The sequence below is a fragment of the Strix uralensis genome, chromosome 8 (assembly GCF_047716275.1).
Source record: "Strix uralensis isolate ZFMK-TIS-50842 chromosome 8, bStrUra1, whole genome shotgun sequence".
In the NCBI taxonomy this organism is placed as follows: Eukaryota; Metazoa; Chordata; class Aves; order Strigiformes; family Strigidae; genus Strix; species Strix uralensis.
The window spans coordinates 20762259-20779609 of NC_133979.1; the positions used below are offsets into that span (position 1 = coordinate 20762259).

The following is a 17351-nucleotide window of genomic DNA, read 5'->3' on the forward strand; positions in this document are numbered from 1 at the left end:
CTGCCACTACCAGTATTCACCAGATAATGGCCATATTGTAGTTAATGTAAAACATGTGAATATAAAATTTCAGCAGAAAGTCCTCTTCCAAGGTTTTATAATTTTATAATCAGCCACTTTCTACCGATGAAAGTTTGTAGACTTGCTAAAGTAAAAGCGAAGTACTTTTTCTCTGCACAGTTTTCATTCCTGATCATATCATTAGGTGTGTTCTACTTGGCCAAATTAATATTTCTTAAGGAAACTAATTTCTTGAATATACCATAAGATGCCATTTTTTCAGCCACATTTTGGCTGGATAGTACATCAATACACCGTATAATCAGGTATCTCCTTGGTAAATAAAATATGAAAGTAGGACATGTTGTGGTATCAGTGGTAGTTCTTTTGCCCTGCTATCTAAAGCACTTAAAATGTTGCATGTCCAAATCACAATCTAGTTTTTTTAACATGAACTGACAACTTTATGCACTTCCCATCTGTGGTGGGTTGACTCCAGTCAGCAGCTAAGCCCCCACCCAGCCACTTGCTCACTCCCCACCTCCAAACCTCCCCTCCGCCATTTCAAACCAGTCTAAGCAGGCCTTAGAACAGGACAGTCTTCCTATTTCTCATGATGATGTTGAGATAATATTTGTATGACATGTGAACAGCTTTTATTAGCCTTGGCCCAAAACGTCCCTCTATAGCAAGGAGTAAAGAGAATGGACTATCAGATCATGATTATGGTTTCAGTAGTCATTCCTCTCAAACAAGTAGTAATTAAATTTCAATCTGAAAATTTTGATTATTGATATTTTTCTTTCACTTTTTTCTTGAGTTTTAGATTAATACAGCACTTTACAAACAACCTTTTTTGGGGGAGCGGGAATGCAAAATTTGACAATAAGGTGTCAGCTTTATATTAATTCAGAAGGGATATTTTAATATTACATTTAAGGCTATGAAATTAATAAAACAATTGCTCCATTTTTTCTCACTGTCAAGTTCTCAGACTCTACTACTAAAGAACAAAAAAAAATCCATCTTCTCCTGATTAATAATTGCACAGAATGATAAATCCTGTGGTACCAGACACTATGTGTGGCCATAAGACAGAAAAATATAAATACTTAACAGACTCTTATAAAAAAACCCCTTAGTTAACCATGTAAAGAAGATGTTTAGATATCACAACAACAGGCCAATATAAATAAGTAAAACTACAATGTCCGGGAAAGTAAAAGGAAGATGACAAATACAAACAGACCAATTTTCTTCTCACTTCCACAGCTCTCTGACTGAAAGGTTGTTTTCTTGGTATATAGGAAAGCAGTGGACACAGCATTTTTAAAATTGCATCCTTTGAAAATTTAAGAATAAACAATGCTGAATAATACCATATGTTTTAAATGGTCTCAGCCAAGTTGCTGAAGTAATACATTACTGAGATGACTGAAGTACCCTAAGGAAAACAATCCCATTTTTAACTGCAAATCATTTTAACAGAGAAGCACCTGATTTTAAAAAAATAAAAATAAAATTTAAAAAAATCATCTTGGGCCTGTACCGTGCATACCATCTAATTTCTTTTTGTGTGTGTTTTCTGAAAAACAGTAATAGTGATATTAAATTAACTCAATTTAAAAAAAATACCAAATTGAAACAGCAAAGCTTTTCATGATACTTCACAACCAACCATACAAAATCCAGACACTTTCTCGTTCTGCTTTCTCCTCTGCTTGGACCTTACAAATATTTAATTCACTGCTGGTGGCACTGAAGCAAGTTTCTGCTGGTGGCAGCTTTTGCCCTAGTCCACCTTAAGTGGATTCAGGGTTGAAGGGAGAGGACTGGGAAAGACTCCCAGTCAGAGATAATTGCAAGCTACAAGCAAGAATCAGGAATCAGAAGAGCCAAAGAATAAGTTGACCCGCTACAGGGGTGAAGACAGCACAAGGGAGATGCTAGTTCCTGAACTACAGAGGCAACATGTCACAGTTACCTGACGTTATTCACTGAGCTGTAATTGGTGGTCTTCTTTTGCACAACCCCTTGCAAAATTCAGTTTAAATCCTAGTCTTTGTCAGGAGAATTTAGCTGTTCTTTTTGCATTATGGTTCACTTCTTCCTAATGGCACAAGATAGGATGTTGTTGTGGGATCATCTTCTAGTGAGGTAGCTATTTTGCTCATATCATTTTCATCTCTAAGACAAATCTTACCTTAACATACTTGTATTATATAGCAAAAGCAATTATGTATAAATTTTTATTTGTTTTTAATATTTACCATAGCAAGGTAAGTTTTTTTACTGTAATCTCTGTTTGGCCTTCATTTGAGCAGAAAATGTCATTCTTTGCTTGCTAATTAAGTTCACCTGAACAGTTCTCAAACTGGTTTTGGTTTTAATAAAACACATCAGGTTTAAAAAGCCTTTCTAGAGGAGCGAACAGGAATTGGGGGGGGGGGGGGGGGGGGAAATTCTGCAAGCTCTAATTATACAGAATATTTCAAAATAAGCACCAAGAGAATTCTACTCAGTGAACAAAATCTGTTTTCAGTTAGCAACAAATTTACCGTTATAATTATGACAGTTCTTCGATGAGTTCACGAGCATGTTTTAAAAATCCATGTGAGCAAAGCCAAGGTCTACTGCAGGGTGCTGCTTCCCCTGTGCCCACATAGGCATTACCAACCTCAAAGATGCCACAGCAGCAGCCACAGTCATCATGCAGGAGCTGAATTCACAAAGTAATAACTCACAGTGAGGGGTGATCAGAAGATGCTCACCCTGGGAACTATGGAAGAGTGGGACTTCTTCATCCAACATAAAAGACTAGGTCTCAGAAAATTAAAATTTTCCTTTTGAAGTTGTTGCTAGTGCTTTTCCTCATAGAAGAGAATGGTTTGGTCTCAAGCACAAAGTGCTGTGATGGATTTTTGGTGAAGACTGCAATAGGAAACCGTTCCCACAGCAGAAATGGTCAACAGTCTGCCTGCATGCAATATCCAGGACATTGACAAAGGATGTTAAAATCAAAATCAGGTAATTACAGTATTATCTTTTGGATCACACTTTCACTATTATGAAGCCTAGTCACAGTAAATAAAGGGACACGAACCTCAGCAAAGAAACACACAGTCCATCCGTACTGAAGTAGGACATTAAACATGCAGCACTTAACTTTTACTATCAATACAATGTGTTTAAACATTTTTATACTTGCTGATGTGCACATTTAAACTCCAGGAATAAGAAAAAAAAAGAACTTGACTGTTTTCATGTCATAATATATGCAGAACACTCACTTATTTTGTTCATAGCTGAACCACGGAGGTAATAACTTCAAGACAGAAGATATGTAGGCTCTGGGATTTCTAGCTCTATCCATTCGAGATAATGATTGAGGAGAATTTTACTTTCCACCTCGTCGTTCTTATTCACTAGCCCAGTAGCTGAAAACTATTTATGCCAGCTAGCTGGCATCATTGCTCCCAACTTTGATTATTACCTTCTAGACAGATATTCCCCATAGTCAAAAAGGCTCTAAGAAAAGTCTGTCCTTGTAGTGAAGTTAACTTTAAGTCAGTATTTTTTTTTTCTCCTAAAGCAGACAACTGCTTATAAAAATAATAGAAGTACCTTTCACATTTGGATTAAGAATGAAAAGAACAAAGATTCCTTTTATAATAAAATTCAATTCACAACAAAAACAATTATTATAAGTTACACTTTTAAATATGATCTTAAATACAAAATTATTCACAGCAGAACTGACAAGCATCCGCACTGGGATCAAATCTTTCCCTTGATATTATCTGTTTGAATGTAAACAACAGCCTAACTTAAAAATCATGACCATTCTCTGTTTGAGTAGCAGTCACTTCACAGAATTCTCTGCCATAAAGATTATTTGGTTGGGCTTTTCTGGTTTTTAATAACATACTCATATGTCAATAAAGCAACCGTCAATCTATTTAATAAATATTCAATAGGTGAGTTTTCACAGATCTGTAAACTGGAGATTCTAACTAAGTATGTTGCATCTTTATGACCGAGTGGTACTTACATGGTTTGGAAAGTCAGCCTTCAGTTCAGCAATACTTTTACACCAATATGCTGCTGTTTTCTCACTGATCAGTTCAATGTTTAGAAAAGAGCCTTGGCCTGGGCCGTACATAGGACCTGAAGTAATTCCACGCACAATCCTTGGAGAAACGTTGGTCACAATATCCTGCAAAACAGTGAAACCTTTCAGATTGATTTTGCAAAGTGAGGCATATACCAATGATGTCTATGCCAATATAAACTTAAATGTGTCAGGTGTTTTACAAATCTACTGTTAATATGAGTAAAAACTACAATTATAGGACACTTCTCCAGATTAGCAGATTCTCTAACTAGATTCTCTACATCAGATGAGAAAAATGTTTGCTGTGTGTGTGAAATGTTATAACTATCAAGAAAATGCCAGTATGGGGCATCTATGAACTACCATACAAAATATCATCCAAATAATGCTTTTGTGTTGGGTAGAGGGCATACAAGACTGTGTAAAAACCTGTGTACGCCTCAGTCATGTAACAGCATACATGTGAACTACGCACCCCAAAGATGATCAAAGCCTGTGTCCTACACCAACAGGTGAAGTGCAAAGAGGTGCTGCTCACTAACCTCTCTGCTGAAGTCAGGGTCACGGATCCAGTCACCAGCAAAAGTATACCAGTGTATCAAACTTCACAAACAAAATTATATGATTAAGAGGGATGCAAGTCAAAAAATAAAACAAAAAATAGTGAAAATTAAGATCAATGTTGTAAAGCACAAAATTTCAAAAGGTCAACATGAGGTTAGCAAACAATTTTGAAACACAGTAAACACACAAAATGTTGACTTGTTTAGTAGTCTTAATTAAGATGCAATGTCACCATATCTATATTAACAAAGAACTGTAAATTCTGACATTATTTAAAACTAAAGAGAAACATAGATGTTAAAATGTTCCTTTTGCCAATTTCCAATTAAAAATAATTTTGAGTAAAGGTCATTTATTTACAAATGTATCAGAATTATTTGTTTAAATACCCCTCCTCACCATCTTGTAATTTTTAGTGAAATAACATGAACCTCCATTAGTATATAGCAATTAAGGTCAATTTACATATTTTAATTAAGAACCATCCCATATAAAACAATTAGGGTAATAGGCATACTAACTGGATTTCATAACATTTGGACGTTTTTCCAACTAGATAGACAGGAAACCTTAATTAGCATTAATTAGCACTGATCTGCATATGTTTGATAAGGCATACCCTTGCCACAAAAGATTATTTATTCCTGAATCTGCCAAATGCTGCAGTTACAGAGGATAAAGAGACTTTTCTTCACATTGTATGTAAATTTGAGGCAATCTTAATTTGTTTATAAAGTTGAAATAATTATTATACAGTAAATATGCACTAATATTTTATACTGATAGATAATTATATGTCCATTTACATATGTAGATATCATACAAAGTAATCTCCCCAGTTCGTGTATTTCAGGCCTAATAAGTCTGGAACATGGACATCACAATAATCCCTAATTTTTCTAATACAATATTTTTCCTTCATCACAAAAGCTTCACCTCCCTTCTCAACTGTTAAGTTATATTTTCAGAAAAAAATAATTCAGAAATTTTTATGAATTTATGCAAACCAAAACCAAACAGCAAAGTACACTCCCCTCACTCCCAAAATAAATTACAAACGTTGCAGTTTATGCAGAAGAGCCATTTACATCAGTTTGCTGTGCATTATCCTCTTGAGCGTTTCACTCCTTTTAAATTACCTCAGAGAAGGAGCTTGTGCTTTGACTTCATCCCAGAAAGCTACGCATACATACAGGCCAGTGTCATCACATCATCCAGTGTGAGAAAACATGCAAAGTCAGTGACTTAAATGCTGGCAATCTGATGTTACTCCTGCAAGCACAGGGTGCAGGTGGTCATTTGCCAACAGATATGAGTTACCTTGACTATGCTGCAAGTGACCATGAGCTTCCTTTTCCCATGCTTCAAAGCAGTCAGAAGCAACGTGGCTATGGTAGTATCGAATTAAGCCTGAGCTAACAGCCTGTCTGTTGGTGAGAATTATTATTCTTGGGTTCAGTGCAAATTATGATAAGACACACGTGTTATGATTTCCATTTTATGGCTGGCTTGGGTACGTGTGTATGCCAGGCAATGCTTGGAGTCACCTATGGTACTGTTTGTTATCTTAACTACGTGCGTGTTTTGTTCTTCTTCCAGCCTCTCTCATTTTACTACAGATAAGAATTCAAAGACTGAGATATTACAGCCTAGATTATACGTCTTGTGGGACACTCACAAAGCCTCAGTCTGCTTCCATGCAAAAACACTCTGAAGTTTTTCTATCTGCCTTGGGTCTCCAGGCAATCTCTTCTGTCTTCTAAGAACAGAGACCCTTGTTTAGACCCTGCAACTGCTGCTGAATCTCCATGGCTTTGACTCACTCTTTCCCAGAGCTCAGTCATAGCCAACATCTGAGTGACAATTTATCTCTCCAGGATCCCACAAAGTTGAATCAGATAATGCACAGACTTTGCAAACTGTCTCAAAAGCAGCCACTCTTCAGTTTAATGACCGAAAGAGATACACAGAGCCACATGAAACAGCAAACACGCATACATCTCTCTGGCTGTTTCCTCACTCTCGAGTTTTCTCTGAGAATTTGTGAGATCCTCTTTGGTGCCCAGGGACCTTCCCCTCCCATCCCCTGCCAGCAGGCAGCTGCTCCTTCGAATGGCAGCTTCCACTGCCTCCCTACTGCCTCTGTGTCTCAGAACCCCTTCACTGTGTCCATGCATCACTTTATCTTTCCTGACCAAGCTGCTTCTGCTTCCAAAAATCCTTCCTGGCTTTGAAATCCAAACATTACCACCTGGCTGCTTTGTCTTGGTTCCTCCCGAGAGGGATATGCTGTCCTTATTTAAGATCCTGTTCCTTGTTTGCCTCTCCTAGCTCAGAGCAAGCTAGATGGAAAGAGTCTGTAATGACTGACATGCTGGCACCTCTCCTGTCTCTTGTTAGCACATGACAGCCCCAGACACAAGGAGACTCACAGTTCATGGAAACAAAATGGAATTTATAACCTATGTGATGATTCAAGGAATCTGTCTATGTTCATACATAAACTCTGCAATCAGACCATTGAATTCTAAACTACTTAAGTCTAATGGGCTGGGAGGTTTGAGACAACATCTTTAAGATAACACCTAAACACTCAGCAGTTTTTAGTCAGTTAAATTTAAATAAAGGTGCAAATCAATACATCAGCCAATACTTGCTAGTCATTCTAAAACTTGTTTTGCTTCACACTTTCCACATTTGCAGTTAATAATTGCCACATATTTTTGTATTGTAAAAACACAACCATGCTGTTTAAAATGAGAGATGCTTTTATGTTTGGGCAGCAAGGACATTTCAAGTTTTAAGGGATCCAGAGGGCTGTTTGGCACAGTGTTGGATCATTCAATAAGTACATTCATTGTGTACTTGTCCTAAACTAATCAGCAGAGAAATAATTCACATTGTGAATATTAACATTGTCATTTGTAGGTGTGGAAGTTAACGACCGGTAGAAATGAATCAAGCCATTCGCCCCTCTCTCAGAGTTACTGTTTTAGGGGAATCAAGAAGATATCTCTTTGTTAATTGGGTGCACTTTTTATTTCATAATCATGTCTCCTAGAAACTAAAAAAAAAAAGTTTGGAGAAAAATGTGTAAAGAGGTCAGTTTCAGGAATATATCAAAACAATTTCCCAAGAGGTATACCACAACCTCATGCCTATTCAATGAATGTAGTTGTATTAGACAAATATAATAAAAAGAACCAAAAGGATAAATCTGTATGATTTTTCATATCAAAGATCTGATGTCTTTCTATTGATTTGCAGAGCTTGAAACATTCTGTTTCTGCATGTTTTTTCCAAAACATTACAGCTAACGGTATTTTAATGAACACTTGAAATAATAAAATTGCTTAAGAGAACACATAGGCATTTATATTTTGTATATGGAAAGAACATTAATTAATTGTACCTTTAATTAATATATTAACCAGTTGTACACGTATTCAGTCCTGAAGTACAGGTGTTCTGCAATGTAAATATCTGCAGCACAATTAAGGTTTCGAGTAAGATTTCTGGATTTAAAAAATACATTTAATCACGCTATACCAAGTGTTAACACATGTTTTCTTCACTCCGAAAGATTTCTATGAGATACAGAGAACTTGCCTTGCAGCATTGGCCCCAAAGTCAATGAAAGTCACTGCATACTTCAAATTAAGCTTTTCTTGTCTTTCACTTATGAAAGCAGATGGGAATTAGTGACCACTGTCATTTTCTTTTCATTAATATGAGAAAAAGATTTAACACAATGAGCAGATTACTACTTCCAACAAAGTGAATTTATTTGACCCTTCTTTCTTCTAGGGAAGGAGGGCATTATACTTGCCAAGTGGAGTATGCGTCTGTACATTCCTGGGGTTACTACTTACTAAATGTCAATACGAACACCAAGGCAACCACACTGGCCTCTTTGTGAAGAAGAGATCTAAATAAATACCTTATTAAGGTAATTTTAGTCAAGTATCTCAAAACAGCATACTTAAAGTTAGTAGACAGTAAACTGCAATGTAAAAAAGCCAAAATGTAAGTTTCTACTTTACTATATTCAATATACCACCTTCTTCACTATAAAATATAGTAGTGAAAAATGCAGGTATTTAAGCAAATTATGAGATAATCCTTTTCCCCAGATTTTCAAAGATGTATTAAATAGGCTGTAAAGACTTCAAAATCCAGTATGTGTGAAATGTTTTAGAGCTTATTTTCTAAATGCTTTAATCAACCCTCCAACAGCAAGATTCAGTTTTCCCTACAGTTTCCGCTAATTACAGTAGAACTCGATGTACAATTTCACCTATGTAAAAGAATGGAGAAGGAGACATCGCCCTTTTCTGCCTAATATCACAGTAGTTAAAGCATTCTGGAAATCTGGCTCACTACTGTTTGCACACCCTCATAGATACAAACGGCATTGCAGACTTATGTCCTCGTAATTCCCTGCCAACTCTCACTCAAGGTCTTGTGATGATTTGCCTCTTCTGTGACTCAGCTGTCTAGCCAGACTGTGTCTAGTATCACCCCTTCTGGAGTTTTAACCATCCACAAAAGGCAAGTGAAACCTGAAGCAACAATACCACTTCACACAGCACTGTTCCTATATATCCTTTCTGAGTTGTTCCTCACCTTTTCTCCTCCATCAGAGCTGAGACGTGTCATCTCCATAGCTTTCCTTTTCTGAGGCCCAAAGCACTGACTTGCTTTCTTGAATTTCCCCAAATTCAGAATCTTTTCCAGCTGAGCTTATCAGGCTCCTTTTAACAGGAGGCTAAATCCACAGCAAGAATCTCTACAAACACAAAACCAATCCATCAGGTACAACCGTGCAGAGTAATGATTAATTTCCATGAAGACCTTATCTGCTAGAGTAGGATTTTTACAACATATAGCAAAACTTAACGGCTCATGAAGCGAGGCAAGTAAATTTGCTTACGATTTCTGCCCAAGGAGGTTTGATGTAGCCACTGGCACCTTCCAGTGCACAAACCACTGTTACGTTGCACACAATGCTGCCTGTTGAATTCGTAACACTTGCACTTAGCATTTTATTTTAGTGAGGGAATAGGCCAGACTTTATTCTTCCCATATGAGTACAAAACCTCAGCAAAGTCACTTCCTCACTCTCGCCTTCTCTTTCCCTCAGTGAATACAGAGCATTTTTTAAAAACTGAAACCACCTTGACAGAAAAACTTATCTCAGAACATCCTACCATGCAGAAACTGCTCTAATCTCTTTACCACCAGATATGAGAAATTTAGTACCATAAAGACACCTCCTTTTTTTCATTGCTTTTCTGAATGAAGTCTAGACCTAGCCATCTCTTTTGTCTTCATTGCTTTCCTTCTCTTGAAGACAGATACCATATAATGATAAAGTGATGTAAATTATTTTTCAAGTTCCCTCACCAAAATAAGAACTGAATTTAAAAACCTATAATTTCCCCAGCTTTCCAGGATTGTTCACACTGGCGATGTAAAGCATAAGCATTCTGATGTCTCCAATAGTACAGAACAGATCTTGAAAGAGATCTTTGCTTTTACTTATAAATTACATTTCTTCAGCTTTTACATACAAGATCTCGTATGCTATAGAGGGGAAAATGATACTTCAAAAAATATTCTTATCTGTCTTTTGACGGCTGTTTGTCCTGTGTTTGCAAAAATAAAAGTACCCAAATCAGTATGTATCTTATATCCTGAAAGTCTGAAGTACAAACAGTGCTTGTAAATCTACCTTAATGTTCTACTCTATTTCTAGAATGAATAAGCTGAGTTATGCAAACTATTTTTAAAAAAATAGACTATTACCTCATAAATGTTTTTACAACATTAAACTATCCCATTTGTGTTTATTAAACCAATTTAACACTACAGCTCCAGCAAGCAAGCTAGCTTTCCAAATCAGTAAGTTAGCACTGAAGACTGCAGCCACATAAGGGAAAAAGCAGTGTGTCAGGATTTTGAAGAAAAACTGCTGAAGCACTCATATTGTGTGAAAGACAAATGACAAGTTAGAGGATTAGTTACCATGTATCTGATGTTTTTCTATAGCGTCTCATTAGTGCTTTAAGATTTAACCATGAGAAACTTCAAAATTTACAGACATCGAACTTAATTTCTACCTAAGTTTTTATCATTGCTGCTTGCTCAGCACACCACCTTTCTTACTAATGCAATTTTCAGACAGTAGGCTATCACTACCAATAATTTATGATTAAGATAGAAAAATCCCAAACTCTTTAGCTAATCTTACTAGATTAGAGTATAAAAACCCCAACTGTTTACTCTCTAATTTAGAATAATCTTGGGACAATGCCATCCCCATTACAAGTCAAGTAAAAATGGTCTGCTGCCCTTGCTTAAGACAATAGCAGTCCCCCAATCTTTGTTAATTCATACATGATGGTTTGACTAGAAGTCCTAATTTTATAAACTAAAGCTCCCTAAAGTTAAGACAATAGCAGTCCCCCAGTCTTTGTTAATTCATACATGATGGTTTGACTAGAAGTCCTAATTTTATAAACTAAAGCTCCCTAAAGTAATAAATCAGGAGATTAAAATACAAGACAAGAGCAATACAAACTATGAGTAAAAGTACAAAAAACTGGAAGAGTAACTATAATGTACAAATATACATTTTCTAGTTGAGTTATATATTTACAAGAAAATGAAGTTTTGATCTTTGTTTACAATTACATTCATTTGAGCAGGTTTTTTTAAATAAAGTTTTCATAATACAAAGCCATAACACTTTAAAATGAAAACATTTAATATTCTTATTTTTTACATATTTGCTTGTTTTCTAGACATTAGAATGTAAAGACATTTCTCCTGTAATTACAAAAGATCATTTTTAAAATATATTATGTCCTACAGCACTTTGCCTTGACAAACACATACTAGATATCACATTCAACAGAATACAAAAAGCAATCTTTATCACAAGGTTAAAATTAGTCTTTGAACAAAAGATGCTTTCAAAGCAAATCCAAATTCTCATCAGCTTTATATCAGTTTCTCTGGGAGAGACAGGAAAGCAACGGAGGGAGAGAAGAGAAAGAAAAAAAAACCTGAAGGACATTTGAAAAATTTCTTGCTAATGTTCAGTGTGAGCACACATTTTATCAGTTTTCTGATAAAGGTGTAAGCAGCGGGACATGATTAAATTTCTGCTGTCAAACTGCATTGTGGTCAAAAACTATACCCACTGAAGAAGAGAGAAGTAGTCCTACAATACTTGAGAGAAAGTCCTATCTGTATTCAGGCATTCACTTTTGGATCTGTTCTTGCAGTGTATGATTCTTAGATCTCAGTGTTTTGATGTAGTAAACTACCTAATTGATGAATGGTTGCTTTAGTTGACTGATGAGAAAAATTGTCTCAGCAATTGTCTCAAAACATTAATTCATTTTCAGTGAGAGGCCACAAGAACAGAAAATTACGTTTAAACATCCCAGACTTCCGTGAAAAAGAAATCTGAAGCTGCTCAGGAGATTTCTCAGGCTTTGGTTGTGGGGGTTTTTTGTTGTTGGGTTTGGGTTTTTTTTTAGAAACAAATATATTTTCTCTATTCCAAGAGTAAGCTTCCCCAGTGTTTGGGAACAAATAGCATAGAAGCTGTAGCAGAAGAAAAAAAAAGAAGAGGAGAAGATATTCTTCAGCTAACAAAGAAGGTTAGAAATAAAAATATAGCATGGCAGAGTATAAAAATATAGCATGGCACAAAGTAAGATCATCTAGTAGTAAACTCTTTAGAAATTTTCTATCCACAACTTTTTCATAAATGATACAATTTCCAACAAAAAAAAAAAAAAAATTTTCCTTGGCACAAATGTTGGTTTGTCTGAAGGTTTTAGTCTTTCATTTAATTAAGCAACATTTCTTTTTGGTGTGTTCTGCACCTCCCAGGAGACAATCTCATGAAAAACAGCCACTGATGAAGAAAGCAGCAGTGGATGGTGAATGCTGCCATTTTAATTGAAGTGCAGAATTCAAAATACCAAAAAAAAAAAAAAAAAAGGCAGCATCTTTAGAGAACTTTTAAGTAAACTCAGCTCAAGGAATACACCTGAAGCAATTCATTGTACTATATGGACTGTACTGGAATCTACTAAGAAGCCAGGTCTTTCAGAAATCACTGTTTCAGATCACATGAAGTGAGATACTTGAGACTCTCTACAATGAAACAAAACACTATACCATAACAGCACAGATAATTTCTGAGATACTAGGATTAGAATGTCTTGAAACTGTGTAAAAACTCAGTTTTACTCTCCTACAAGTTATATCTTTGTGTCAGCCAAGCATTATTTGTGTAGCTTGGATGAAGTACCTGATGAGCTTTATCAAAAAACCTAAACTCTGTATCTGTAACTCATTTATGTTCTCTAAAATATCGACAAGACATTTCTGGATAATAACCCAGAGCAGATGCTCAAAAGTGATCAACATGATGAGACTGGATTCTATTACTCCACTGCAGGCAAAACGTTACAATACTAATGATTCGAGGGGAACAGAATGGAACAAAATAGGAGTACACGGATTAAAAAAATATCTACATGGACTGCAGCTTTTGATCTGTATCTGAAAGTAAAATTTCTGTGGCATGACTTCTAAGGACCTGTGTACATTCACAAAGGTGGAGAATTAACACGTAATAATTAAAATATACTAGTCCAGTTTGTAATGCTTACCCTTGGGACTCCAGTGAATTTAGATCATAACAACTTAGCTTGCTTTAAGAGATTAATTCTTCTACAAACATCTAAAAATATTAGTCCATTTTCAGCTGTCAGGGAATATCATCATCAACTCAGTGACCAAAACTTGTGAGATGTACTTAACTGGCCAAATAAAGGAGCAGTAATTCTTAAGGCTTCATTCTAGACAAGTACTATTGAATGGTCCCATGAAACGGAAAGGAAAAGGCAGTTTGAAGAGTGTGAGTTTGAGAAAACCAGGCAAGAACCAACATGGATAAGACCCAATTAAAAAACAAAAAATAAAAGTAAGAACCAGGAAAGAGAAGGAAGAATTACATTACACGTTTGCAGCAGCAAGTTTGGGAGAGTCACTAAAGGAGTTATGCTTACAAGGAGCATACAAATGGATTCTCTTCTTGCACTTTAAGAGAAGGCCAGATTAACATAGTTTTTCCAACATAATCGTTAGAGACAACTCAATGTTTTTCTTCTCTAATACTGTTTTCTAATTGCTAAAGAAAATACTGTAAGAAGGCAATAAGGACACATCAGTAGAGGCAGATTTCTAAAGGGATGACCTAAAAGCCAAGATACATAATGCCACAGAACGAGCTCCTCTAGATAAAAAATGGGAGAGAATTGTACAGTCTCATAATTCTAACAAAATCCCTGACAGGAACAGCAAACAATGAGAAAAAGGGTTCTTTAAAGTCCATAATATCTAGGATTTTGCACTCAATGTATAGACACAGAAATTAAACAAATAAACAAAAATCTAACACAGGAATTTTAATGTCTGCTAATTAAGCATGGAACTTCACACTTGAAAAATGCAAGGAGGTAACTATTTAAGAGACAATACTACATGGATTAACAAAGCTCCTGTCAACAACTCTAGACACCTGTACCAAGCTCACTTATTGCCTAATTAAATATTAACATGTCCTGATAGAATCTGTGGTATAATTTTAATTACTGTTTTCTCATAGGGAAGGCATATAATCAATGTATTTCTGGCTGCTCCTAGAGGCTGTTTTGTAAAACTCCATTAGTAAATTGTGAACCATCACTAAAATATTTTCCTCCAGATTGCTATAACTAAATCAAGACTATTATATTCTCCTAGGAGGAAAGGAGAATGGATGCTTCCCTTTAAGGAGAGAAAAATGTGATTTTTCAATAATCAAGAAGAATAATCTTTTAACTACAATCCTATTTAAAGAGTTGTTAAAATTCCTGCACAAAGAATCAACATCGGGGAGTTACAGATCACCACAGTTACATTTAAATTTATGTATAATCCGAATATTTTTATTGCTGGATTAAGCAATTAGGAGGAGAATCGCATTACTCCCTTGAAGCATATATTTAAATTTTCTGCTGGGGATGAACTGCAAATATCGAGGTATGTCTTGTACCTACTTGCAGCATTTTATTTTTCCATTAGGATTAAGAATGCTTAAACACTATAAGCACTGATTAGCATTTGTGTATATTTAGGGGTGAGAAATTCAAGGAAATTATATCAATTCTATTTGGGAAGGTATTGAAATGGCTAGTACTATAATTTTCAAAGTATCAATTCTCCAGGTGGCACTAAACAATTTCAAGTCACAGATAAAGGGGTACAGGAAAGATGGAAGGGTTTCAGTATCTAGGGGAATATTTTGTTTTACATTCCAATGATAATCTGTCCATAACACTTCTACTTTGATAATACCTGAGCTCTTCAACACTAACTTTGTATTGAACATACCGGTTTTATCTTTTCCTATGCAAAAGTCCTATTGAAGCCAAAGGGTCTTTTGCATGAGCAGGGATTGCAAGGCTGAGCCACTTACCATTCTCAGAGCCTGATTATACGTAGATCTGGATAATGTAATTTTAGGGAAAAACAAACCATGAAAATATCAGCCCCTATGAATTTTAACTTAGCACTTTAACCTCTTGTAAGAAATTCAAACCAATTTTAATTCAGCACTAAATTTTAGACAGGATCTTTAAAATAGATTTTGATTTTTGCTATTTTAAAATCCACGGAATAAAACTAGTATTTCCATCTTTGCATTGGCTACCAAAATGGGGACACACATAAGAATATTGCATGCAAACTGTTAGATTTTACCTTCATAGACATAAAAGTAGTTGAAGTAGTATCAGAATAGATTTAAACTAAATAACGAAAACCAAATAATTGAGAAAACTCTTTTGAAATTACTCTCATCTGAATCAACTTGCAAGGAATGTCAAATCTTCCATTCCAAGTTAAACTATCATCCTGATTTAGTCACCATTTTTGTAATGACTAACAGGTTTTTCCTGACCACCTGAATCATGGAATGAACTCTGTTAGCTTATCACAGAATCACAGAATCATCTAGGTTGGAAAAGACCTTGAAGATCATCTAGTCCAACCATTATATGATTGATGAGAATGCAGTACAGCTCTGGCAAGAAAGCTGAGACTGAACTTGGGGCATCATGCATATGTCCCAGGGAGGGTCTTTGGGAATGCAGGTCCCAGGTGGGCTGCACTCAGGAAAGGTAGAGCCAGCATGTCCAGATCTGCCATCAGTCTCTGAGAGCACTGTGCGTTCATCCATCAGTCATCACAAGAGGCACCACACATAGGCTCCATAATGTAGAGAGAGATGGCTTTTTCCTCTTGAGAGACTCAAAGTGGAGATTTCCAGCCTGTGGGACTGATTTTAGTTTTCCAGACTGAGCTCTTAATAAATAAACATTCAATGTTTCCACATGTTTTAACTTCTCTGTCAGACAGGAACACATGTAGAGAAGTGCTGAAGTGTACATAGAATTTTTATGCCAAAGGACAGCTCTAATTCCCATCCACTTGTGGCAGACACAGAGGCCCCAGTCTCAAGTCTGGTTTTCCTCCAGATTCACCTGAAATTTTCATAGCAGTAGGTTAATCACTGCCTATTATATTTTTATATGCCGAGGAAAAATGACACATTTTATTGGCTTTTAAAAATCAGCCCTGTGGGACATAAAGCACAAATTTAATAAAGCAAAAAAAGCAAAGTTCACTAAAATTTTCTTGTGAGAACTGAAAGTAGCCATGATACATGGAAATTCCTAGCAAGATGCTCCTCCTGTTTGCCACTGAGAAAAAAATTATTCTGAGCTGGCCATGTTCTTTCTCATTAAATGTATAATAGGTCCCAAACCCCAGCACTCTTTGGAGTCATTGCTCAGGTCTGTCAGTTAAGTAAATATGCTCATCAGAGGATCTAGCAGACACACATAGATACGGTAGACATAAAGTCTGTTCCCCTTGAAATCAATAGGAAGGTGGTTGTTAGAGACTACAATTGAGTTAGAGTTTCATTTAGGGAATCTGTGGTAAATGTTCCCACTACTACTGCCACAGGGGTGTAAGAAATTATACAACGGCAGTGGCTAGATCTCTGGCACTATTAATGGCAGAGCCAGCTGAGACACGCTACAAAAGGCTTATGCATGCTCAAAACTGGAATACTAAGAATAAATCTGTCCTCAGCTGGAGAGGGCAGCCTGACCTGCAGGCTCTCCATTTATTTCAATAGAATATTGATTTAAAACTGGGACAAGGATTCAAAAGCCTTCTGATGCTAAATGTAAAAAGTCATGCACAAAGTTGTATAAGGAGAAATATGTTTTCTTGTCCCACAAGAAATCTTTGATTAGGGATAATTATATTAGTAATAAATATGACATAGGGAATGCCTTCCCATATTTTTTCCTACCACAGAACTGTGGAATTTAAAGCACAGCTCACTGCAAAACCTCACTGAGGAATAGGATATACCTGCTGCTGACATGCCGGATCGCACGAGCAGTCTCACTCCAAGGGCAATGAAGCCAAGTTTGCATCGAGAACAAGGAGAGCCCCATAGCACTAGGATCCAGCATGCCTTCTGACAGCCAGCACGCCTCCTGACAGCCAGCTTGCCTCCCGACATACA

At 36.2% G+C, this 17351-nt stretch overlaps 1 protein-coding gene across 3 annotated transcripts in view; it reads right to left on the reverse strand.

Moving 5' to 3' along the window:
- DPYD (dihydropyrimidine dehydrogenase) overlaps positions 1-17351 on the reverse strand; it is a 365990-nt gene that overhangs the window by 138176 nt on the left and 210463 nt on the right. For all 3 annotated transcript variants that reach the window (XR_012629947.1, XM_074877213.1, XM_074877215.1), the window contains one exon: positions 4052-4216. Coding sequence is in view for 2 of the 3 variants with exons in the window: in XM_074877213.1 (XP_074733314.1) it covers positions 4052-4216 (165 nt within the window). In the remaining variant the exon portion in view is untranslated. The remainder of the gene's footprint in view (positions 1-4051; positions 4217-17351) is intronic.